Source organism: Neopsephotus bourkii, unplaced genomic scaffold, assembly GCF_033783945.1.
Source record: "Neopsephotus bourkii isolate Nb327-2 ecotype Australia unplaced genomic scaffold, CSIRO-AGI_Nbou_v1 NB_804, whole genome shotgun sequence".
Classification (NCBI taxonomy): domain Eukaryota; kingdom Metazoa; phylum Chordata; class Aves; order Psittaciformes; family Psittacidae; genus Neopsephotus; species Neopsephotus bourkii.
Window position 1 is genome coordinate 2,749,511 of NW_026901300.1, and position 26,098 is coordinate 2,775,608.

General features: G+C 42.0%; 1 protein-coding gene across 9 annotated transcripts in view; it reads left to right on the forward strand.

Moving 5' to 3' along the window:
- The window catches only part of CUX1 (cut like homeobox 1), a 270,373-nt gene that overhangs the window by 190,511 nt on the left and 53,764 nt on the right, over positions 1-26,098 (forward strand). For 2 of the 9 annotated variants that reach the window (XM_061355532.1, XM_061355535.1), the window contains exons 13-20: positions 4,924-4,972; positions 5,990-6,086; positions 7,488-7,853; positions 8,844-8,909; positions 10,333-10,434; positions 12,648-13,474; positions 14,841-15,006; positions 15,664-15,720. In XM_061355532.1, coding sequence (XP_061211516.1) covers positions 4,924-4,972; positions 5,990-6,086; positions 7,488-7,853; positions 8,844-8,909; positions 10,333-10,434; positions 12,648-13,474; positions 14,841-15,006; positions 15,664-15,720 — 1,730 coding nt within the window. Of the gene's footprint in view, positions 1-4,923; positions 4,973-5,989; positions 6,087-7,181; positions 7,854-8,843; positions 8,910-10,332; positions 10,435-12,647; positions 13,475-14,840; positions 15,007-15,663; positions 15,721-26,098 lie in introns of all 9 variants that reach the window. The other 7 variants (XM_061355533.1, XM_061355537.1, XM_061355531.1 and 4 more) reach the window with 6 other exon arrangements.

Genomic DNA, 26,098 nt, shown 5'->3' on the forward strand with positions numbered 1-26,098 from the left:
GAAGCCACAAATCTGTGATCTCGGAACAATAAAGAATTCAGTCAAACCCACAAAGATGGGGAAATTGGGAATATTGGCAGAAATTGCGTCCAGAACCGATGCTGTATCTGAGAGTGCTCCTTTTTGTGGCAGCAGTATCGCAGTAGCAAATAATACAAGTGTCATGAAGAAAAGGTGCTAAAGCTATCGTCCACCAAGGGTAAAGCATTTGAAAATCTGTGGTATTTTAGGTGGATGACTCTTTAAAAATCCCCAGCCAACGGCTGAATGTGATGTGGATCAAGAATTAAATGCAGGGCCTTTGGCCATAATACCTTTTCTATGCTTTTGCCAGCCGCTGTTCAGCACTTACCATTTTAATGCTGTGCTTGTTTCACTGTATATTTTTGCTAATACATTGTGGTTTTAAACTAAAGCCACAAACAGCCTCTTCCTATTCCAGGGGGCTTTTTTAAGAGACTTAAAAGAACCTCATTTTAAACTCTTAACAAGATAAGCTGTCAGGTTCAGAAGAGAACTTTTTTGACTGGAAATACATTTAGTGTCATGGTTTAAATAACTGCAAGAAACTCCATCTCTTCTTTCATCATTCTGACATTTTTGTGTGTATTTTAAGAAGCCTGAAAAAATGTTACCTTGTTTAATGAGGTATTTCAGATGGGGCTGAGAGTCATGTGCTTTTGTTTACACGTCCCTGGAGAATGTGGGAAGCACGTTTGGTTTTGCAAGCCCAGGGACTGCCCAGGCCCTTGGTGCTATTACATTCAAGCCATGCTGACTGTGGTTCTGGTTCAGTGCCAGCTGCAGCACACCCTGATGGAAGGATATAGTTTCAGTTGACTGTTTCTTTGGTCATTATACCTGAATATTAACTGGTCTCAAAAAAAGCATCATTCTTTTAGTGATATGGGTAAATACATCCATGTTCTCTCCTGAGTTAAGGAAACTCAGCTTCAGATTTCAGCTGCTGTATGCCCTCATGTAAAGCAGTGAATGGGAATGAGGCCACAACCTCTCCATTTGTTACATGAGTTACTAAATGTGAATGTGCCAAAGCAGCAAATGAGTTCTAAGTCCTATGAAACTCTTTTATATCCTTATATTTCTGGCAATAATGCCTTTTGGTTTTTACTTTTTCTTTGTTACAACACTGACATGAGGGAAGGGAGATGAGAGGTCCAGGAGAAGCCGTGACATCAAAGTGTTCATATGGTGCTTCTGCCTGTTCTGTTATTTCAAGATGAGCCTGCAGTGAAATAGATGGGAAAATCTCCTGCAAGTGGCCCTTGTTGGGTGCCAGTAAATTAACTCTGTTCTCCTGGCTGTTACAGCTTTTATATCCCCTAATTTGTGGGTAACAGTTTTCATCTGCTGACTTTGGAGGGACAGCCAGCTACCTTCTAGGTGGCCTAGGGTCCACATACCATCCTACTGGGAGGTGTGGAGTTTTAAGACCCTCTGTGAGAGCACTGAAGATATTTGCAGTGCTGCATTGTCACAGCAGCTCACTCACGCCACCCTCTCTGCTCCCATCTGGTCCAAAAGATGTGCCAAAATCTAAATGGGCATCTGAGAGTGACAGTCTCATCTGAAGTGAAGCTATGAAAAGTCTATTGCTGTAGATCTGGTATCCCTCATACTGAATCTTACTCTGCTGCCTTTGTACCCTGCAACACTGACCGAGAAAGTACAGCTCATAACATGCATACACACCAAGAAAAAAGATACCTTGTCAGTAAGGAAAAAGAGAATAAACTCCTTGTTTGTTTGAGAACTGATATATTTTCCTTAACCCTCCCAAGGATGTTAGAAGCATTCAAGGCTGAGGGATCTCAATGTCAGCTGGCTTCTAACCTTGGAGGAACTTAAAGTGGTCCACGTCAAGATCTGGATGGGAGGATTCCTTTGTTGCTGCATTGGCTTTTGTGCCAAATGGCATTTAAACCTTTTTTTTTTTAGATCTGAGAGCTCTGTGTGTACTTTCAATTCCCTCTTGAGTAATACAACAGTGCTAACCCTCCTGCCTGTGCAGTCAGGATCATACAATCAGAAAGTTGAGCTGTCCCAATGCACACTTTGCTTTAGAGTAAGATCTTTCAAGTCGTCTTAGATGTGCAGATTCAAGTCACAAGATCTTTCCTTTAAAGAGCAGATAACTGATCTTGAGCAGCAGAGTGAGTTGAAATCTCAAGGGCAAAAATATTGCTGGAATCCAAAGGGGAAACATTTTGCTTCCTCGTATTCCTGTTTGTGACACATTTGGAGAGTCATTTTTGACATACTTGGTTTTTACATTTGAGAAAATGAACATGCTATAGTGAATATTCCTCCAAGGGCAATTTGAGATAGCATCAACCTGGGTTTTAGTGTATTTTGGGTTCTAAGTGTATAGGAAATTACCTGTGAAATGGCCAGAAGGCTATTCCAGGTAGCAGAGAATACACTTTAAGCAGGCAGAGGTCAGTAAGTTTCCAGATGATGTTTGAATGCACATGCCTGCTCCAAGCTCAGTGGGAAATACAGCTGCTGCAGTGTTCAGGATCCTTTTTGCAGGTCCCAGCTAGCAGCAGGTACTCAGTACAAAAACGCATTTGTAGAGCAGCCAGTGCAAGTGGAGGGCACAAGAGGATCAGGGCTTCAAAGCTGGCCATTTGGTACCAAGAACCCCATGTATAGACTAAATACATGTAGGCTTACTTTGCGCTTGGGGCTGGTTTCAGTCTGGCTCTGTAGGCAGCACCACAGTGGTCAGAGAACATCACACCACCTCCTTCAGAGTGTGCAGCTTCCTTTGGTTTAGTCTCATCCTGAAGGAAGGCAGTTGTATACTCCAGGACTGCTCTGCATGGCAAACCGAAGTGCGGTAAGTGGGGATTACTGGGAGACCAGCGACACAAGTGTACTGCTGATCTGAGCCGAAATGGGAGAAACAGCTGGGATTTGCCACGGGAAGTTTGTCACGTGGTAATTGCAGTAAAAAATAGGGTTTTAAAAAAATTTGGATGGGTCTCCTTTTTTGACCATCATGAGGGCACTGGCACAGGGTGCCCAGAGAAGCTGGGGCTGCCCCATCCCTGGCAGTGTTCAAAGCCAGGTTGAATGGGACTTGGAGCAACCTGCTCTAGTGGAAGGTGTCCCTGACTGTGGCAGGGGGTTGGAAGGGACATTAAAGCTCACCCATTTCCAACCCAATTGGAAACCATTCTATGAATTCATGATTGCTGCTTGCTGTGCTTTCAGCCTCCCTTTCCGAGAGGTTTTCCCTAGATGAGTCTCTACATATTTGCCTCCCCCAGAGCCTTGGAGTCCTTGTAGACAGAGCTGTGCCTCTGAAGAGGTGTCCCAAGAAGCACTTGCTTTCAGCAGTGATTAGTAACCTGAGTAAACATGCCTGTGATGTCAGTATAATGTCAGGATCTTTAAGAACTCAAGCCATTAATGCACAGCCTCTCTCCTTGACTGGCACAATTCCACTAATAGCAGAAAAGAGGCACTTTTGCATGTGGGTGAGCTGTTATGCCCACGTAAAGCAGAGTCTTAATGGCATTACTTTATGTGCTTGTGTATTGGATGGTGGCTCTACCCCACAGTGATTTCTGCTGGGAAGAGGTGTCATTCAGGGACCCCATATGATGAAACTGATGGCCAGAGTTTTATGATTTTATTAATAATTATATTTGTAGGAGTGCCTGTCAGAATTAACACAGTATGCAACGCATGAGGTTCCTGTCTTGGAATGACTTTTTTTCCCTTGGATTTGCTATGGCTTTGAGTGATCCTGAATGACTCACTGAGCCTACTGATTCCCAGAGTGTCACTTCATGGACATCTAATTCTGGATTAAAGCACAGACAGATTTATAGAGGAGCTGGACGCCACATGGTCTGAGGCAGTTAATGCGTGCTGGGTGTTCAGCTGACTCCTGGTGGCATTCCCAACCAGTCCCTACATCTTAATACTGGCCTTCTGCCTTTTTTGCCTCATTTTCCACATATAATATACATGGTTGGACATACTCTTCCTGCCACAGAAAGTTCCTGGTGCTTTATACTTGAAAAAATGCTGTAGAAACACCATCTATATCTGAGTAGGTATTTTTTCTCAACAAATGAATGTCATCTTTGTACGATGAGAAGCTGAAATCATTTATTGCTGCAGTCTGAGAAGTTAATGTCCTGCCTGCAGCAGGCCTGTTTAAAACAATTTATTAGACGAAGCAAAGTATTAAGTTTGTATTCCTGCAAGATTGTCGCTTGCCAGATGATACAACTGTCACTGAAAGCCTTTGAAGGGAGACATCCTTCGACTGCACAGTGTTTATATAAAATATTGACAAGGAGACTATCAGATTCTTCTCTTAATGTACTTATAAATACTTGGATCTTTCATATTTCTCAGGAAATATTGTCCCATTTTGTCTTCCCTTTGCCATAGAACTAGGAGGCTATTAAAATGACAAACTGCCTTTTAGCCTGTAGCGTCTTCGTTGGGAGGATTATTTGTGCATATTTTCATTGCTGTGTGAGCTGGTGTTTATTATATAAAGTACTGTGATTGGGGTGGTGATTCCCCTGTTTTGTTGCTTTGCTACAACTTCTTCATTCCCTTCAAGCTTCACAGAGAAATTTATATCGCTTCTGACAGCTTAAAATGTTAGATCCTTATTAACCTTTAAATTTATGCTTTAAACTGGCCTGGTGGGATTGCATATGGAATGATTTAGATGACGTTCGAGAGAATTTTCTTATCCAATAACTAGTTTGAGTGGTTATTCTATATTCATTATGAGACTGGGCTACTGCAAGGAAAGTTGTTATCACATGTAGTGTTGCTGGAGAGTAGGAAGTGATAATGTTAATGCTCATTAGTGGAGTTGTCATGAAAAGAAGAAATAGACAATAATTGTTTTTCTGCCTTCCACAGTATATTGAAATCCATGGAGTTTGCACCATCTGAAAGCTCTGGTGCGCAGGTACTGAACCTCCTTTTGTTTTCTTTCTTACTTCAGCAATTCAGTTAATGAAGAAAATATTTGTCTTGCAATTCTTTGGTGTTGGTGCGGGCAGTTTCCTGTGGCTGTTGAGACATACAGGTTGAGCATTGTTTTCCTGATGTTTCCTTATGCAAAAAGCTGAACTGAACATTTTTTGCCTGTTAATTTCTTTAAAGTGGTCAAGACAGAGAATGACGTTTCAGCTATGCTGGAGTGGATATTCATAATGTTGTGGCATTGGGTCTTTTAAACGTACTAGAGCTGTTCGACAGCTACGCTGAGATTTGCATGTTTCTTGTCCTGACAGTAGGCTGAGCAAGGATTTTACCGTTTTTAAGTCTTTGTTAGCCTTGAAAATAATGCTCACCGAAGAAAACAAACCTTTGAGTACAGAGAAAGCTCTGCTATTCCAGCAAATGAGGTTTAAAGGTTATGAATTAAATTCCTGCTTCTGAAATCTGAGCTGAATAGCAATACACAGGGATTAATTTTCAATATGTTCTTTAATGACCAAGGGGTAGATATTCAGTGGAAGGTAAATCAGACACAGGTTTCTGTGAGTGACTTTGCTTTTGAGCAAAGTGGTTTTGCTGAAATGCAGCATTTCAAGGGAATGCTCAACTTGGGTCAGTCAACCTAGAGGAAATAATATAATCTTAACTCCTATTTTAATCAGATTAAAAGGAGTCTGCAGCTTTTAAATAGAAGGCGTGCCAGTACCATTTTAAAATAAGTAGGATTAAGAGAATGTTCCATTGCACATTCCAAAATAATGCAGAATTGAGGGATGATTTACAATGAAAATTAAACAGTGAATCTCCTCTATGGCTCACGTAGGAGCACTGAGTGATTCCTGCAAATATATGCATGGCGAATTCCCTAGCTGCATTCATAGCAGGGATGAGCAGTTGTTTTCTTCTTCTGAAATCCTTTTTAGTGCCTGAGTGAGACTCTTAATGCTTTTAGAAACAAACCTCCCACTTTGATTTTCTTTAGGATGCATCTAAACCGCTGGAGGTGCTGCTGCTGGAGAAGAACCGCTCCTTGCAGTCTGAGAACGCCACGCTGCGTATCACAAATAGTGACCTGAGTGGTAGGTTGACACGATTTTCAGCTATTCTGGTTGTTTCCTGTCTTGTAAAGGGAGGGAGGGCTGAGTGAGAGATGAATGTCTGAGCTAATGCATGGCAGAAAGAGTAAGAGGCGACAGGAATACTGAACAATGCTGGATTTCTGCAGTTTTATAGGCTGGATTAGAAAATCAAACTTGGAGACCTCAGAGAGTCTTTAAAGGTTAGGGAAGAGAGGCAATACAGGATGTACCAAGCGGTAGCATTTGAGGTTGTCTTCTGTTTTGGGAACAAATTCATCTGTGGCACCAGAAGTCTCTTCCCCCACACACAATGTTATGCAAAATGTTTGCATGTAGAACACAATAATCTTCCTGTCTGATACACTTAGATATACTACAGCAGGTCAGCTTGGAAAAACAAAATACTTTCTTCTTAGCAAAGCGTGTTTGCCGTTTAGCTTTCCTAATGTGGGCTTTTTACATCTTGTGTGCACATTTTTTAAATGGCAAGTCATGGAATTTCCAGATACTTGAATGCTTATGGTTTTTGCAGCTGGAAGGAAGTTAAAAGTTGCCACTGGCCCTGGGATTACTGAATTCTGAAGCGGTGTATGACTTTTAACTGAGGGATCTTGGTGCATCCACCTAATGGTGATTATTCAAATTGGTTTGTTCCAAAATGTAAATGTTTGCTGCATTTGGGTTCAGTCAGGTCCAATGAGTAATGTCTTGAATGAGAGACAACAAAGAGACTTGCTGTCTGTAACTGCATTTATTTTAAATGTATAACTGCACTTCATGTACTTGTTCTAGTTTTAATGTTTGTAAGGGGGATTCTCCAGGCTGCAACATACAAGAAAGGTGCAAACATGAAATGCATGTTGTTTGTTTTGGGGGCCTTGTTTGGCTTATTAAAATTTCAATTATGGGGAAAAAAAACCCAACAACCAAATGAAAAGAAACCAAAACCAAAATGAAAACAAAAACCCCACCGCCACTTCATTGGCCCTTGGAAATCTGCACTTTTTCCCTTTGCGGGGCAAACTTTGCATTTTTTTATCTTGGTTTTTCCCTCTTTGATCCCCCATAATGCATTATGTTTGACCTTCCTTGTAGGGTCAGCCAGGAGAAAAGGGAAAGACCAGCCTGAGAGTCAGCGTCCTGCAACCTTGCCGGCCTCCCCTCCTTCTCAGTTGCTCCGCAACACGGGGGAGCAGGCTTCCAATACTAATGGTACACACCAGTTCTCACCAACGGGTTTAAGTCAAGACTTTTTCAGCTCATCCCTGGCGAGCCCCAGCTTACCCCTGGCCTCCACAGGAAAATTTGCACTAAACTCTCTCCTCCAGCGACAGCTAATGCAGTCCTTCTACTCCAAGGCAATGCAGGAAGCAGGAAGCACAAGCATGATTTTTTCAACAGGTCCTTACAGCACAAACTCCATATCTTCCCAAAGTCCATTACAACAAAGTCCGGATGTAAATGGCATGGCCCCATCTCCCAGCCAGTCAGAAAGTGCTGGGAGCATCTCTGAAGGCGAGGAAATAGACACAGCCGAAATTGCACGTCAGGTGAAAGAGCAGTTGATCAAGCACAATATTGGACAGCGGATATTTGGACATTATGTGTTGGGACTGTCGCAAGGGTCTGTGAGTGAGATACTAGCCCGGCCAAAGCCATGGAATAAACTGACTGTGAGAGGCAAGGAGCCATTTCATAAGATGAAGCAGTTCCTCTCGGACGAGCAGAACATCTTGGCTCTTCGCAGCATCCAGGGTAGACAAAGAGGTAAGCACTCGCCGGCCGAGGGTCTCGCCCTGTTTTCCTCTTAGTTACCAGTGTTATAAACTGGAACGTTCCCTGTATGGGGCCATTTGTGTGTTGCTGCCATTTTCACCCAAATCAGATGTCAGGTACAGAAAGTACAACTTTCTAACTCTGCTTTTCAGCCCTCAGGCAGGTTAGTATCTTTGCTGATGCTTTTTTAACTGCTGACTTGTGTTTGTCAGCAGGGGCAAGCAGCAGAGACACTCACATCCCTCACTTCCCAGTAGCTCCCTATCAGAGCTAAATACAGAGTGAAAAGGGTCAATAGCAACTAAGGGTATCAGCCCTCAGAAACACCTGAACGTTTTTATTTGGGGTTGTTTATTGTGACCAGACTTTTGTGTCTTATGTGATCTTTTTTGTCCCAAAGTGTTTGACAAAATATCACAGGTGATGCATGAGATGAGTAATATAAAAAGAATCCTGATTTGAAGCAGCTTTGCATATTTCAGGCAGTGATTTTAAGAAATAACATGCATTTCATTGTGATTCATCTTAAGCAAAGACTGAGATTTACATTTAGAGAAACTGGAAAGTAAGTTGTTTACAGTCAAGAACTATTGGAAAGGACAGGCAGGGTTTTGCTAGACTGTGTTTAATTGAAAGCGCACGCTGGTCGATTTATAATCTGTTCTTCCTTTTGATGATTGTACTTGAGGGGATTATCTGCCCATCTTTAACCTCTTCATTTTTGGTATCTCTAGACGTTTATTTATATCTGTCTAATCTCCTTTCCGAACGTAGCTGTAATCTTTATTAACAAATCAGCCAGCCTTGCTTCTTCCCAAGTAGCCAGCTCCAACCGTGCTCAGCCAAGGGCTTGAGGGGGCAAGGGCAGCTCAGAGCCTTGTGCTCAGAGACAGGCTGCCAGCTTCTCATGTCACAGAGCCCATGATGTCAGAGCAACCATCCCCTGATTGTTTTGTTCTTACCAAACTTGTTTTTCAACAGAGAATCCAGGCCAGAACCTGAACAGACTATTTCAGGAAGTACCGAAACGAAGAAATGGGTCTGAAGGTACGTCACAGGCAGGTGTTTTTCTTTGCAGTCAATACCTAGGAAGTGGAGTGTGCTTTAGCTGTGTGTTTCCTTAAAACTGTGCAGTTTGATTCTGGCCTGGAATCTGATAGAAAAACAGACAGTAAGTATAAAACAAACCATGGGTTAGATGAACACCATGCTTTTTCTAATTCTGCTGCTGCTGTACTAACGTAACCCTGTTTGGATACTTTTTCCACTCCCAACCTCACGGCATACGCAGATAAAAAGAGAGAAGTGATAGAAGTGACTTTATAAAAGCATCAGATCCATTGAAATGCTCTCTTTGCTATTTTTGTGATTTTGGAGGGAGAAAGCTGCACAATTACAACATCAGTCACATACTGCTTCTGCTCTAGATTTGCTTCTTTCTTCTCATGGGGCTTATGTGGACAAATACAGCTTAATATGCTGTTAAATTAGTGTGATACTACAGGATAATAATAGGATCATGCAGGATTGGGTTGGGTTGGAAGGGACGTTATAGATCATTTATTGAACGTAAAATAGTGAACCTTAAAATCATCATAAGTGAACATCAGAACAATAAATTATCACTGAACAGGAAGTACAAACATTTTTCCTTGTTACAGATCAGTTGCAGAATTTTTCTTGCAGCAAGACAAGAGGAAGAATTAAAAACAGAAACAAGTACCCTAAAACTCTGTAGTTATTTTGCTCCAGACAGAAATTATCTAGCTCACTTACAAATGATAATCTCATCATGAAAAATGCAGTTAAGGGCAATAGCATTCACAGTCATAGTTTTTCCTTCTTTTCTTCCCCTTAGTGGTTAAATAAACCTAAACCAAACCAAACCACCAAGTAATAGCTCTTAGCTGGAGAGTGCTTCAAATGGTATCTGCATTTAAATGGCTGTTTTTCTTGATGTAGTAACCTCTAGAAAGTTAAAGATTACTTTTTATCTAGTTCTGTTCTAATTCTGGTTTGGGCTGATTGTATACTCCTCCTCCTTTGCCTAGCACCTGATGCAGTTTCTAAGTTGATTCCTTATCTTGTGTTTTTAGCTTTCTTCCTTTCCCCTGTGGTTCTTTTCCCTTCTGTTTCCTCTCCCCCTCCAAAAACAAAAAAAAGGGAAAGGAAAAAAGATAGACCTTTGTATGTTATGCTGGAAAAGGTATATATGACCACCTAGCTCTTCCTCTGGTGATGTCAGTGTTCTTATGGCTCCAGTGCAGCTAGCGGGTAGGCTTTTGCACAGCAAGGGTATTCTTCTTTTATTAAGTACCTTCTTGGTGTTGTAAATGTTGGCAAAGGTCCTGTGTAAACTGTTGTCAGGTCATGCTGGTGGTATATCAGTATATGCTGTCTTTGTGTTAAAACAAAACAACCAAGCAAATAGAGGTTTTCCCAGAGTCATTAGTTTTGTTTTCTTCTTCAGGTAATATAACCACAAGAATCCGAACCACAGAGACTGGCTCTGATGAAGCCATCAAATCCATTCTCGAACAAGCCAAAAGGGAGCTGCAAGTACAGAAAACAGGTACGGTCTCATTTTGTCTCTTGCTCCTTTTATTTCAGAATTTAATTAAAACAATTACCAGGAGCTTTCTGGTCAGTTAATTATATTCTTAAAACCCTGAATGTAGGTTTGAGGAGCTGCTTTTCTTTTTTTCTTTTTAATTATTTGGTGGAGTTAGTTTCTGTCTCTAAGACATCCTAAGTTAAGGCACACATGTCACTGCTTGGCAGTGTCTCTGCTCAACACTGTGGTCTGCCCTGCTGCTGGGGGAGCAACACTAAGATTCCTTAACACCTTTTCCCACATGTCAGAGCTCTGCCTTCCCTACACCACGCCAGACCTGCAGGCAGTCACCCTGCAGGACATACCTACAAAACCCTTTCTGCTAGCAGTTTGCTCCTTGAAAAGGCAATGGCTCCTGCTTTCTCTTCTCTTCTATCTAACTCAGGCCCCAGGGACACAACTGCATGGAAGAGGGAACTGAATGGTTTTATCAGGGTGAGGGTCGTGATCTAGCCAGCAATTATCAGTCACATAGGACCATCATACTGTGGCCATCATGTACTGAAATTAGAATATAGGCAAACTCGGTTCTACCTTCTATATGACTGTGGTTTTCGTTACCGAATGTGTTCAGTGAATGACTTGGCAAATCCAAAAAGCATTTCCTTTCCCAGAAACACCATTAGTTTAACATCGTAGCTCTAAATAAGTTTAATTTCTTATTGTATGCTGTCTTGTAGTTAACACTTAGTCTACTCCATAGCCCTCACATCTTTAAAACAGTTTCCAGTACTGCTAAAGAGCTAATGCTGGAGTAGAAAGAACTGTGCAGTCCTTTGGTTTGTTTTTTTAAATACTGATTTACAGTTTTGGATAGTTGCCTCTTAAATGAAAACTAAGTTAATCTCATGGCAAAATATAAAAGACAGTTAATATACAATTTAATATATGACTTAGTGAATATGACTTTATACAAGTAATGATAACACAGAGAAAAATATGGGCTGTGTGCAGGAAACTGCAAGCACATTGTTCCAGTCGCATGTTTCATCAGGGAATGTCAGACTTCCTTTCAAATATTAATTCAGCCTCAAAACTCCCAATGAAACCAGTAGATAAAACAGAAGAGAGAGTCCCACTGTCTTTTTTTCCCCATTTCTTAGCTTTTTAAATGTATTTTATAGTGTGTGACAGGAAGGAATGTAGGGAAGCAAATTTGGAAATGTATTCAGACAAGCCCATAATATTGCTAGAATAACATGCAGTGTGTGTCAAATCTTACTTTACTTTGAGGCCACTTCTTGTAGTGTATGGGTTCCCTCTTATACTTAGTGCTTCACTTTCCCCATTTGCTGTAGAGTAGCTTTCAGAGGAATTGGTTTTCAACCACTGGGGACCTCAGTGGAGACTAACTTAAATAGAAACAGATTCCATTGCTCTGCTCATCTCCAGCTGCTGCAGCACAGCCCCACGAGTCCCAGTTCACCACTGAAATACTGCTTTTAGGTGTTATCTCTTCTGAAAGAGCCCAGGGCTCCATTCTAGAGCTCCAGATAAGGCAGAGTGATGACCAAGCATCAGCCTGGTTTTTGTAAAGCTGTTTATTTCAGTGGCTGTGACCATGGAATGAGAAAACAGGAAGCAGGAGCATATCCAGCTTGTTAAATGAAATAACGAAGTCTCTTAGTAAAGTTCTTGCTTTGTTGTAATTTGTGTGTTATATTTTTGGAGTATAAAGGGCTCCCCTCATTTATCTAATAAGAGGGTATTAGTAGTCCGTCCAGGTGAATGCAGCTGTGCTCAGTTTTGTGTGTTACCATTCCTTTGTGAAGATAGAAGTGAAAGGTTAAATAACTTTGCAGACAGCCCCATGACATGTTATTGACCACTTGGGGTGGGGGAGGAAGAGCTGAAGGCTTGATTTTTCAAAGGCATTTGTTTTGAAATGTTTTCAATGGTGGAAAACACGCAAGTGGTACCAGACATCTGCAGCTGAGGCTCTGCCTGCACAAGTCCAGCACTTTGGCAACTCTCATATTTTTCCAGTGAAGAACTTTGGAAATCTTACCTTATTTTGATAAAGTACAAACCTTTGCTTAGTGGAAACTCCTCCTTCCCATCCAGAAATATATTGCAGCCCTTTTTTCTGACAGGGAAATATTAACAGTAGCACGTGTTGAATATAAAGCATATTCCTGTGTTGCATTTAGTCTTTTGGTTGTTTTTCATAGCTGAGCCGGCTCAGCCGCCTTCTGCATCTAGCAGTGGCAATTCTGATGATGCTATTCGATCCATTCTGCAACAAGCCCGACGTGAAATGGAGGCACAGCAGGCTGCCCTTGAACCTGCCTTAAAAACACCACCTTTATCTCAAGCTGACATTTCTATGCTGTCCCCCAAACTAGTATCTACACCTGCAATGTCCTCGGTTTCCAGCTATTCTCCTTTGGCCATATCCCTGAAGAAACATTCATCTGTCACTGATTCCAGTATCTCTGCGTTGCAGAACCTCTCTGGGCTCAAAAAGGAGCCTCAGGAGGCACCTGTTTTAGAGCTTCATGGAGTAAGTGATTCTGCCCAGGGTATGTTGAGGCATGTTAAAAATGAGTTGGGACGTGGTGGTGTTTGGAAGGACCATTGGTGGAATACTGTGCAGCATGAGAGAAGAAATACAGCTCTTCCTGAAGACATAAAAGTTGAGGAAACCAGTGGTGGAAAAGAAAAGGTCAGCAATCAGACTAGGCCAGATCGTAGCCAGCTCCAAGGACCATCTTCTTCAGAGTATTGGAAAGAGTGGCCTAACGCTGAATCTCCGTACTCGCAGAGTTCTGAATTGAGCATGACTGGGGCGAGTCGCAGTGAGACACCACAGAATAGCCCCCTCCCTTCATCCCCTATCGTGTCTTTGTCAAAGCCATCCAAACCTTCAGTTCCTCCACTGACACCTGAGCAGTATGAGATTTATATGTACCAGGAAGTGGATACGATAGAGCTAACGCGGCAGGTCAAAGAAAAGCTAGCAAAGAATGGCATCTGCCAAAGGATCTTTGGGGAAAAGGTAAAGAAGTGGTTCTCTTGTTACCCCAGTGTTGTGAGCGTGTGTTCTGCTTCCTGTGTTGGTCTGGAGCTCAGGAGGATACACCATGTGTCTGGTGGAAAAATGCTTTTGCTTCATACGTTAAGTGTTTGTATAACAAAGATTGGCTTCAGCCACCTGTAATTAGAAATGGGGCCCCCGAGTTTAGAAATCCTGAAAGCTGAAGCAAACGTTACTGAGACTCAATATTTCATACTTAAAGTAATGAATTCATGGAATATTTGAGTAATACCGTTGTCATGACTGGAGAGTCTTAAATTTGTTATAAGTGAAGATTATGGACACAAGAGCATTTTTCCTTTTTAATATTTGGAAATGTGCACGAGGGTATTTGAACAAACACATAGAAAATCCCCTACCTCTCCTTAGTCTGAAGTCAGGAATTCAGTCATTTCTTATACCTGGTGCTTGGTACCTTAGTGTGCTTTGAGATGTTTTAAAGCAATGTTTGATTACAGACACACAATGCACGGTAAGGCTGTCTGAAATTCTCACGCTGTGTGGGCCCTAAGCATTGAACACGTGGGATTTCAGGAGGGTCCCCACCCACCAGAAAACACCTCCCAGGCTGTAAGAGGCGGAGGACATCTGGTGTTTCTTCTTCCTATACGGAATTGAATCAAATATAATAGTCTAATAGGAGCTGGCATTGTGCTGTTACCTTTTCATTCAGATGTAAAATGAAAAGCCTGACCTCTTGGGGTCATTAAAGATCCCGTGGCAGCTTTCATTACGTATGATTTTTAACTGCTGTACCTGTGCTGCATTCCAGGCAGGTAATTGCATTCTGTCTGTCTGAAATTCCCCCTTTGCTGCAGTCGGCTGTGTTCTTAAATATTTACTTAGGTGGAGCAGCCGCTGCTGCAGGTGAAAACACACATCGTTATAATTCATCCCCCAAAAAATCAACCAGCTATAGGCCTAGTCTCAAAAGTCCCAATTATTTTTGTTTGAGAACAAAATACATGCCAATCATTCCCTGTTTTATCTGCCTGTGTGTGCCTGGACTCTCTGTTTTCCCTGTTAAAACTGATGAAACAATCTGACACAAAATATGAAAAGCATGCAAATCTCGCACCATCCTTTTGCTGTTTGTGCTGCCACTCCGTTCCTGCAGGAAAAAAAAACCCATGCTCCAGCAGGAAACCACGGCAGGAGAAAAGCATTTCCATCCAAGTACCCACAGAGGTCATTTTGCAGTTTTACTCATTGTCCATATAAAAGCGATTGGAGTGAAACAGCAGCAAAGGAAAACCAAAGTGACTTAAATTACTCCTCCTTCCACATCAAATGTGTTAACGTGCCGTTCTTGGTTGCTTCACTTCAGGTATTGGGGCTGTCCCAAGGAAGTGTCAGTGACATGCTCTCCAGGCCAAAGCCATGGAGTAAATTGACCCAAAAAGGCCGAGAACCATTTATTCGTATGCAGCTCTGGTTGAATGGTGAGCTGGGACAGTGTGTCCTGCCTGCACAAGGGCAGCAACAAGGACAAGGTAATTAAAATTCCACTCTGTTGTTTGAGTTGAGGAGGAGGAGATCTTTCTTTTCTTTTCTCCTTTTCTTTTTTAAACTTGCAGTAAGTGACACTTGCACCCAGTGCTAGGCCAGGCAGTGCTGGAAGTGGCAGCGTCCACCCTTGCAGCCCAGCCAGTCCCCAGGGAATGCACTGGGAATGTTTATGAAGGAAGCACTCACTTATGTGTAATTGATAAGCAGCAGTTATCAAGTTCCTAATTAGGATGATATTAGCTAGGCATGAATATGATACATAAGTCAAGCAATTTTGGCCAAAGAGCTGGAAAATCTTGTGCGCTGTTTTCTAGGCTTGCATAGGGGATTTTTATTGTTCCCAGGAGAATATCGATTGCTTTCTCAGGAGGTGAGCTAGAAGAGCTAAGCTTTAAAGGGGGAATGCTGTGTTGCAATTACACTTTTATTGTGGCTCTCCTCTTACTCTAATACCAATTGTGACAGAAAGGCCAGACTAGGGTTTGGCCTCGGTTGTACCCTGATAATGCCACTGACTTAAATGAGCAGAGCGCCCTTGCCGAGATCAGCACTTTGCTATTTGTTGAACCTGCTTACTGTTTAGTTTGTGGTTTGGCATCTCCTTTTATTGTTCCCTGATTTTCCTCTCCTCTCTTATCTAGTCCTTCACTCTGTGACATCATTACAGGATTCCCTACAGCAGGGATGTGCAAGCTCAGGTAATCAGCTGGTTTCAATGATTTGCTCTGAAATAATTCTCTGTGCTTTTGTTACGTTTCTTTTGCTTTGATGCTGAGAGGTTGCTCGTGTTGTGTTATATCATACTGGAGTCCCTTCAGTTTTTTTATTAAGCCAGTTAATTCCTCGTTCTCTCCTTGTTGCTATGGCAGATGTAGGGAGTACACGTATTTAGCTGCATATATTAGGTAAAGAGACTCTCTCTGATCTTAGAGATCATTGGCTCTGCAGGGTTTCTTTTACCATAGTTCAGCTTATCAGTTTGACATGTGACAATGGCTGTAAAACAAGCCTTTCGTTTGTAATGTGATCTACATATTCCAGCTGCCTCACTCACACTGGCTTATTTTTTGTTCCCCCACTTTCCTTTGCATAAAACCTGCTTTGTTAATTTGAAGGTGGGGGGAAAGACCACGTTGTGCCTCTCTGTTTCAAGCTTCCCTAAATATTCCAAACCAACCTTCTTTTTTGATACCCCCCCTTTCCGTTTGCAAAAAAGCAGATGCAGCAAAGATGAGTGTCAAAGAAGTAAATTGCTCAAGGTTTTGTAAGATAGCCACCGCATAGGAAGGAGACTGGAACAGAACAGCTGTGTTCCTGCTGTTAGATACCAAACTCTACCCACACAGACATTTTGCCAATGATATGCTTAACTGGCGTAAACCACTCGGGCTGTTTTGTGCTTTAGAAAAACACTTGTGCCCTGCCCAGTACTTGCACCCCGTGCCCTGTATTGGAGAACTATTGCATTCCAGCATACACACAGGGGTGGGTTGTGCTCCTCTTCTACCTCTCTGCCGTTCTGAAACACTCTTTTTTCTGGCATTTGCTGGGTTTATTCTGAACATCCCAACCCAACTGCTTTTCTCTCTCTACTAAGAAACTATTTCAGACGCTAAAAGATTTTACTACAAGAAAATCCATGATGACATTCAGTCCACGTTTTTCTTAAGAAGAACAGTTGAAAATAGATAAAAGCCAAAAAAAAAGAAATAAATGCCCCTGGTAAAAACAAGCAACGAAAACAACCAAAATGGGCAAAAATTATTTGCAATCATAGGGCTATTGTTAGTTACAGCAAAGCATTTAGTGAACATTAACGTTTCCTGCTGCTGTTCATTAAAAGCATGCCATTGACTACTTTTCTGTAGCATTAATACTATGCAAAAGTAACTGTTACAGCCTAAGACAGCATGGAAAATATGAGTAATTAATTGTAGCCATTTTAAGAGGAATCTGAAATCAGAGGAGCTGGGAAAAGGCTGCATTGTTATTGCTAATCATCATATTTATGACTAACTGTAATTATAAAAGATTGAAAGACAAGCCCATAGGATTAGAATCCAACCACCTTATGGATTCCCGGGAGGATCGCTGGTAGCTGAAAGTGATTTCCTTCAGGAAGTTCAGTTTTGCTGCTGTGATGTTTTGCTCCCCTCCCACACTCCCAATCTTGTTTGTCAGTTCCTGCCCTTGAGCTCATCTTTTGTGAGGCGACACATTCCTATCAGCTAATAAAATCATGTTATTGATGAGATTGCCTCCTTCTTTCCTTAAAGCAGACTAACTAAGGAGAGAAGGTGCTCCTGCCCTCTTCTTCCTCACCCAGTGATTAAAAACAAAATTGTTGTGCAATTGTTCTTTTCTTGGTGCCTTCCTCTGTATAAAGGAATAAGGAAAGTTGTGACACCCTGCAGAACAAAAGAGCAAAACCAAGTGGTTTGAATGAGGAAGGGCAGTTTGGTAATTTTCTTTTATTAGCAGCACTTCTGTAATTAAAAGCACAGCAAACAGTTTGGAAAAGGTAATAAGAATTATGCGTTTGTGAAAGATCCTCCACTGCAGGGCAGGCAAAAGAAAAAGACAGTTCCATTTTCCGTTCTTCTGAGACATTTCCCAGGAAAATCCAGGCAGAAAAGGTTGCATATTGTAGTTTTAAACCAGTAATGAATCAGAACAATTTTGAAATGAGAAAAGGTCTGGAACCTTTTCCATGTAATATAATTGCCTTGGAACTTGTTGAATGCATGAAGGGGAAGAAGTGAAATTAAACTAATACATTCAGTGGCTCCTGAGTGCTTTGCCAAGAAGGTCTTCAGCGTGCAGAGTGTCAACACACATAGTAACGTCTCAAACTTTTATTAGCTGTGAGTATTTTCATTACTGTTTGGCACTATTCTGTCAAACTAGCAAGATTTGCTGGATTTCTGACCCGGTTACTTACACTCCTAGATCATGAGGTTTTGATTAACACCTCGTTCATGAAAATGTGTTCTTTTGTCTGGTGATTTTCCATTGTCGCACGTGAACAGATGGACCCATTAGTCTTTTCTATGTGGGAATGAATGGATAGGCATTAGATGGATCTTGATACAGATACAGATAGAGATTGAGATAGAGAGAAGCCAGGCTTGATTTTCATCTTTAAAAGCTTTATTTATGGGGTTTGAAAAAACACTGTACCAAATTACAACCAGGTAAATATCTGTGTTTTCTGCCTGTGACCTTTTATCAAGGCTTGGGTGTTTCTGTGCAAGTTTCAGGGAACTTGCTTTACACAAAAATGGTGCCTGTACCCTCGGTGGTCAAAAATAGTATCACTGTGCCTTCCCAAAGATTTTTCCTGTGTATTTCTTTCCACCTAACTGCTCTAATGCCCTTGGGTAAATCTGCCTTTTTAATGATTTATGTGTCAAAAGCACGGACCAAATCACATGGAACAAAAAGTTGAATTAGTGTCACCCAACTGCATCAGCATTTTTTCGTGATGAATTTGGCCCTTATGTAGTTGCATTGCTGCTGATCAGAGCTGGGTTGGCTTTGGCCAGTAGCCATGTGCCAGAGGATGGGTTTTGTGCTTGGGTATTTTTCTAAATGCCTGTACTGTATGTAGCTTTTACCAGCCTGTTTCATTCTGGGTTCTTAAATCTTAACTGAGCATCTGTACGACATCAAGACAAAGTTTCAGGTTTTGCTGCTGTTGATTTCATAGCAGCTCCCAGGAAAGCTGAATTTGTATTCACTTTTGTATTTATCCTCTGTGAAGGACATATACTCTCTCTATACTACATTAAAGACTTGCAAATACTCAGTGGGAAAAAGACGTGCCTTTTTGGTCTGTGTTTCTGTAAGGGTCGTCTTATGACCTAATGTGGAAATCTTCATTTGCCGATACAGCTGCGGGTGATCTCAGGGGATTTTGAATTTCCCTTTTGTTTGTCTTCCTTTCTGGGTATCATCCATCATTCCTAACCTCATGCTGCTTAGCAATAGTAACACTCATGGGAGTTGAAGAAAGGATTATAGCAGCATAAAATGGGGAGCTAATTAGAGCTTGTTTCAAAATCAGAATCTAGCTTGAGATAATTGTATATTATCTCGTGATTTAAAAACCCAAGATCTACTGTATTTAGATCAACTAAAATATGCATAAAGGCTTTCTTTTCAAAATAAAACATTTGTAACAACAGGGAGATTACTTCTTATCATCCCATGGGAAAGAAAATCTGAAAAAAAAAATCAGAATGCAGTCTGTGATTCACTGTATTTAGGATATTAGCAGCCATAGTGTGGAATGATGACAAATCCACGTATCCATTGTATTTGTATTTATGTAATACATAATCCTGTAATATCTGTTCAGTACAGAATCTGCTGTGCAGGCAGGTAGTTAACTGTGTACTGAGTAGATCTTCCCATTTACCAAATAACAGAAGGATGCTGTCACTTTGACTACTCGGAGAGAAACAAAGTGGGAAGAAAGTGTATTTCAGGCTTGCAGTCCATATTCAGGATTACCGTTCTGATATGCTGATGGGAAGAGCTCACTGGCCACATGGTGGCAATGGAGAAGCTCTTACCCCCTCATTGCTTCATGGGTCATGGTTTCGTTGTGCTGTTTTGTTTTGAATGGGCATAGCTGTCTGAGATGGTGCATCAGAGTCCAGAGCACAGCAGGGATTAACATCTGGGGAGCCAAATCCTTAATACCTTGAGATCATGCAAGTCGTCAGTCCTGTGATGCTGACAGCTCTTCCCAAATTTGAGCTATTTTTCATTGTTGAATCAAAAAGGAGAGATTGTTCTGCAGTCCTTTGCTGGCGTTAATACAGTTGTATGACCTGAAATGTTTGTGGCTAATGTAGTCTGTAAAATGGAAGAGAAGGGAGATCACAAAGGGCTTTTCATAGCAGAGTAGTTGGACTGCACCTTCCTTGCATAGATGGTTTATGTTTAATGACCAGTTTTTGAGTCTTTGCTGTTGGTTGAGAAGTTTGTTTCCTTTTGTGCTGGGTGCAAATGCATGTCCAAAGTTTAGAGCTGAACAACCAAGTCAGCCAAGCAGTTGCCATCATGCTAGCCCTGAAGCACACTGGTGCATATCGGTGAAGCTTCCACCACATTCTTTCTGTGTGGCTTGAGATTGCAGCTCTGGAGCAGTTGGCCGTGACTGTCTTGATTTCAAACCATAGGATATCAGTTGGCTCCTCATAAGGGCAGCTGTTGTAGTCTGTCTGTGATGTGTGTGATCATATTCTGTGCCATTTCCCTGACATTTGGACCATGAAAACCTTCCTGGCAGCCTTTCTGGTATCAATAAAGCTGGGAGAATTGCCGTCAAGGCACCTTACTGGGACCTGGGAATGCAGTGTGAAGTCAGCACTTCAAGTTCATTCTTAACATAATGTTGACTATCATTGCTAGCCATCATCTGGTCATTCCTGCCTCTTGCCTAGCTCTGTCCTTCCCAGGCTGTCTTGCATGGCCCATAGTCCTTTGTCCATCAGTGATGCTTAGCAAATAGTATTTGTAGAGAAATTTCTGCCTTAGTTGTATTTTCTGTCCATTGAGCCAGCCAATGATTAAACTTGCAGAAAATGACTCCATCATTATTGTGGTCATAACTTCACTAGCCTAAAAGTGCTAAGATAAAATATATAATCATGGAGTGAACACTGTTTTCTAGGCAAATAACCCTTGCAGCTGACTTAAAATGGCAGAGCACCAACACTCTTCTCATATTCATATGGCAAAGAGGAGACTCAGGCTGGATTCTGAAGACAAATATAATTTGATCTGAAGTCTGGGTATGGGTTCATAGCACTCATTTTGGAGGAGTTACCCAGACGGGTTGCAGCTATGCTTTATTTCTGTGGTTAATTTGGGAATGCGGGTCCTTTACACTCCCCTTTGGTGTTCAGGGAAAGATCTCCCCGCAAGGAGCTCATGTACAGCTCTGCTGTAGCGTTTAGCCAGGCACCCTAATGCCTCATTCTTGAAGTCTTCATTTTTAGAAGTTAGAATTAATGAGGGAATATATTTTTTAAGCTGTATGACAAAAGAATCTTTCCTGACCATTATTACTGGTGTGCTTCTCAGGTAGCTTATAGGAGTATCGGTAAGCTTAATAGTTGCTGAAAAGTGGATGGAGTTTGTGAGTACGGGCTTCCCCTGCAGCTACAGCATCAATCCAAATGTGTAACTTCTTGTACTCTCTTCAGGCTTTGTTTAAAAGAATGTTGAATATTAGATCTCTGTAAATTCCACTCTTCATTGTTTTATTGCTTTTTTCTTCATTTCGTTATCAGCATTTTCTTTTCCCTCCTTTTGCATATTTGGAGTTGTGCAGCCTCCTTTGCGGAGTTGGGGACCCACATTACCTCCCCTCCCTGCTTCCCAGCATGGGGGGCTTCTCCTGCCAGCTGCTAAGCACGGAAGAGCTGGATGGAAAATGATGAGCTGATATGTTGGAAAGACAAATGCAAAAATAACTGGAGCAGCACTGAAACACGAGCAAGGCTGTGGCAGTCGTGCTGGGGGGTCAGGAGTCAGGGTGATGGCCAGGATCTGTCCCCTGTGGGCTGGCAGCTGCAGAAGAGGTTGGGAAGGTTCTTCTCTGAAGGGAGTGGGTGTGTTTCTGTTGGTGATAGGAGGCTCTGGCAGCTGGCAGAAGCTCACGCTGATCTTCTGGTTGCTTGTGGGGAAAGGAGGGGGCAGCATGTCCAGCCCCCATGGCCAAGTCGCTGGCACCAGTGGGATGGAAGTAGCCATCGTGCCCTCAGGTGTCCCCCACAACAGCCCAACCACTGCTCAGCAAATGACAAAACAAAATGCTCCTCCACTGGATGAAAATTACCTTGCTTTCAATCCAAAGAACAGATAATGGGCTATTTTCCTCCCAAAGTACAGGAAGAAAGGTGTGTTAGTACCAACCATGTGGGTTGTTATTCCCATCTTATAATGGGGATGGAGCGGCAAGGCAGCCGTCTTCTCCACCAAGCAGCACTAAAACAGGAAGATAAAGAGCCTGTTAGACTCTTAACAACAAAATCCTGTTTGTAGAGTTATGTATTACTTAATAGCAAATCATTCCCAAGAAGAAAAAACAGACAATTACCAGAAAATTAGAATCTTCTGCGTTTCCTTCTAGCCTGCCCTTTGCATTAGGGTGTGAGAAAAACTGATGACTTTGTCTCACCTAATTTGGTGGGTATTGGAGGTTTTTAAATTTGCCAGCAGCCATCCAGAGAAACAGCAACTGAAAGAATCCGGTGATTATTTTACATCTGATGAGAAGCACAACTTGCATTGAAAACAAAACAAAGTGGGTTTGAGATCAGATTTAAATAAAAGTGACAATAGAAAAAAATACCCAATTAAAAAGAGCTAATGAAAGGAGAAAATATAATGACAGCAGGAAATGTGAAATAGGCTAGGTTAGTACATGGCTTTAAACTGACAGAGTGTAAATTTGTGTTAGATCTCAGGCAGTTCTTCTCTGTGAGGGTGCTGAGGCACAGGGTGCCCAGAGAAGCTGTGGCTGCCCCATCCCTGGCAGTGCTCAAGGCCAGGTTGGACACGGGCTTGGAGCAAGCTGCTCCAGTGGAAGGGGTCCCTGCCCGTGGCAGGGGTTGGAACTGGGTGAGCTCTAAGGTCCCTTCCAACCCAAACCAGGCTGGGATTCTGTGTCTCACATTTGTACTTGTCAAAGATATTGCTGATAGCAACTTAAGAGGTACTTGTTTCTTTGGCTCTGTCTATAATGCCCTGTAAAGGCATTGAAAAATGATCGTTGCCCAGAATAATTCAGGCACTGTTTGATACTATTTATTGCCAAAACCTCAGCTTGACAACATATCCCTGTGTTGCTGTCAGTGTTCAGGGTCTCTCTGATGAGACTGTCCCAGGACAATTATCTTCTGTGAAGAGTGACATTGTCCTTGTTTGTTCTCAACAGCTCTCCTAACAGGTAGCCCAGCCAAAACATCCTTCTCTATCGTTCCACACAAGATAGTCCCCTCTGGTATCTGCTCCTGCGATGTCCCTCCTTCCCTCTGTGCTCTCCGAAGGGAGGTTGGGATGGGTGGGAGATGGGAGCTGCCCCTTCCATCCCCTCTCTTGCACACACACAGGAGGTGGGAGATCAGTGCGGTGTAACTATGTTGTGGTTTATGTTTGTTTCTCTCTTTTACCCCTCTGGAACTTGGGTCCTAAAAATAGTGCAAGTTTGAACTGGCAGATGTTTCATTTGTCCTTTAGGAGAGGACCAAAATTAGCCTCTCATTTGGCACCTAAATAAAGCAACTTAACTGCCTTTATGCGAACTTTGCAATTACTGTCTATTGAAGTTGCAACATTTTGTTGTGTTCGATGGGGAAGGCTATTATGTAAGTAACACCCCACCTAAAAAGCCAACAGACCTTGAAAGAGAGGACAAACAGAGCCCAACTGGTTTGTTCTGGGGGTTTGGGTTGCTGAGTGTTTCCTTTTCCTCATCTGAGGCAGGTGTTTTTTTCCCTAATGAAGGTTTCATTTAAAAAATACAGGCAAAAGTAACTTGGAAATGCTCAGAGCTGTCTATTGTAAAGCTAAAAAAAAACCCCAATAAAAGGACAGCAATGGTTTTCTCTAATTTTCAGAGAAAAATCTGCACAGAATGCCTGAAGCTGGGTTAGCAGTGGGACTCCCCAGGGGCAACAGAAAGATGTTATAATCAATTACCACATCATAACACTGATGTATGATAATTACTGAGTGTTCCTCCTGAGATAGTGCAGCATTTGGCTGGGATGCGGCTCTTTCATGGTCCACTGCCTGATTAATATGCAAATAATAGGCTGATTGCATGATGAATGCAGAAAATGAGTTCGCTGATAACGTGAGCACCGAAGCGGGAAGATGATAAATTACTTTTACTGACTGTCCTACATTAAGTACCCTTTCTCAACAATTTTATCACAAATTAAGTAAAGCAGTATGGAGAGATTATGAGGATGTGTAAAATAATGTACCTTAATAGCTTTTATAATATTGTTGCATACAATGTAAATGTCATTTTGTTTCAGTACTTTAGCCAGTACTCCTCCTGAAGAGCACTGCGTTTAGTAGAGCAATGCTCAGGGTCACTCTTCTTCAACTGCTTGCTTCTGAGATGAAGAACAACCCACCACGTTGTTGTTAGATGGGACTTCTCTCTTGGGAAGGAGGGCAGTCATTAGCCTGGGATCCATCCCATGTGTACGCTGCCCATCGCAAATGAATGTCCACATTGTTTAGTAGGGGAGGTATGTTTAAATGCAGTGTACACTGCACATATGCATTCTGCTTCATACGCTTGTCTGGAGCGGACAAGAGGTTAAAGTCTCCAAGGAGGATGTAGAAATACCTTCACACTCAGGCTTACAACAGAGGAGGACAATAAACCATTACAGACATGGTAAGGCGTTAAAGTTAGTCTCTAATCACAAGGTCAGCAAGTCAACAAAGACACCATGAGCTGCAGCAGAACCTCTAAAAGCTCTAACTCAGTTTCCCAAAAGGCATTGTGCACTCATTTATTTTGATTGTACTAAAAATATAACTATGTGGGGTTGTGGCATCTTGATTGATTGCTTTCTTGACATATTTGTTTTAACAGTCAGAAAATCCTTAATAAAGCTTCTGCACACAAGCTGGTTTAATAATAAGGTTATTGAAAATATTTTCCAGCAGTTATTTCTAAATACTGACTTCTGACTTAAGTAACAGAAACAGAGAAAAATCTCAATACTACATAAAGATTTGCAGAGTAGAGCAATGCCTTTCAAAGCAGCCGAAATTTTGCCATTAATCACCTAATTTAAAATCTGATAGCATCTTAGAAAGGATTCTTTAATTCTTTAAAGATGATATATAAAAACTATAGATTTCTTATTTAGCACTTTCTTGGGTCAGGAAGCTCTGTGGGAGCAGGTAGGCATTTGAGGAGATTCTCCCTATGTGCTTGTTGTGGTGTTGACCTCTTCCGTAGACATCCACTTTTGGCCAGTGAGACTGGGAAAGGATTTGGGGCTGTTGGCATGACCAGAACATTGCTCTGATGTTTCTGACTGTGTGTCTACATCCAGCTACAAATATTCTCAAGTTCCTTTCTTTTCCCCTTCATTTGTTGCAGAATAGCACTTAACATCATGGCTGTGTAGAGACCTCATGCTTCCCTGTAGGCCATTTTCCAAAGTGCCTCCTATTTGAGAGTTTCATCAGGTGGTGTGGTTGTGTCAGGGGCTGGTGTGTCTGTTCCAAAGTCTGATAGATCTCAGTGAAACTTCTCATTTTAACTGATTAACTCCAGTCATATCTTTCTGCACAAGATTCTGGGTATCCTGGGTGTTCAGACTGCCTTCATAGTGATCTTCTCGTCCTCACCATAGCAGACACCCAGCAGCAGAGTCCTCCCAACTCAGTAGAAGTGTCTATGAAAAAAGAATCATTCTATGATTCTAAGTCTGATGGTTTGAGTTTATGCAGCCTAACGGTTGTCCAACTCTGAGACATTGCTTAGCCAGGCCTCCTGTATTATTACCTGGATTTGCCTCTCCACATCTGAGTGCATGTGGTGTATGTGTTGTGCACAACAAAACTTTACGGCTGTTGAGGTCTTTTGCATTACTGGAGCACAACACACCTCTCAGAGAGCTATAAAGCGCTTGTGTGGGCTCAAGAGGTGTGTGTGAAGGGCTGCATGGTCCACCAGCCAGGACTTCCAGTGATGCCTTCCTGGAGCAGCCATAAAAGGGTGAGAACCAAGTGATGGCACTGCCACACTCCATGTGCCAAAAACGAGGCATGCACAGGAAGGTAATTCTGACCCTGTCAAAGTTGTAAACTAAGCACTGCATCCTATGCAGAGCAGGCATAGATAACACAGCAGCTAGACATGCTTCTGCTTGGTTGTAAAGTTGGTTGCATGGCCCTCGGCACAGGGTGTGCTTCCATTGTTGGTCCACAAGCAACATTAAACTCACAAGGCTGCACTAGGACATCCCTTGTTATTCCTAACACGGAGACTGGCACAAAAGACCATCCTTTTGCTGATGGACT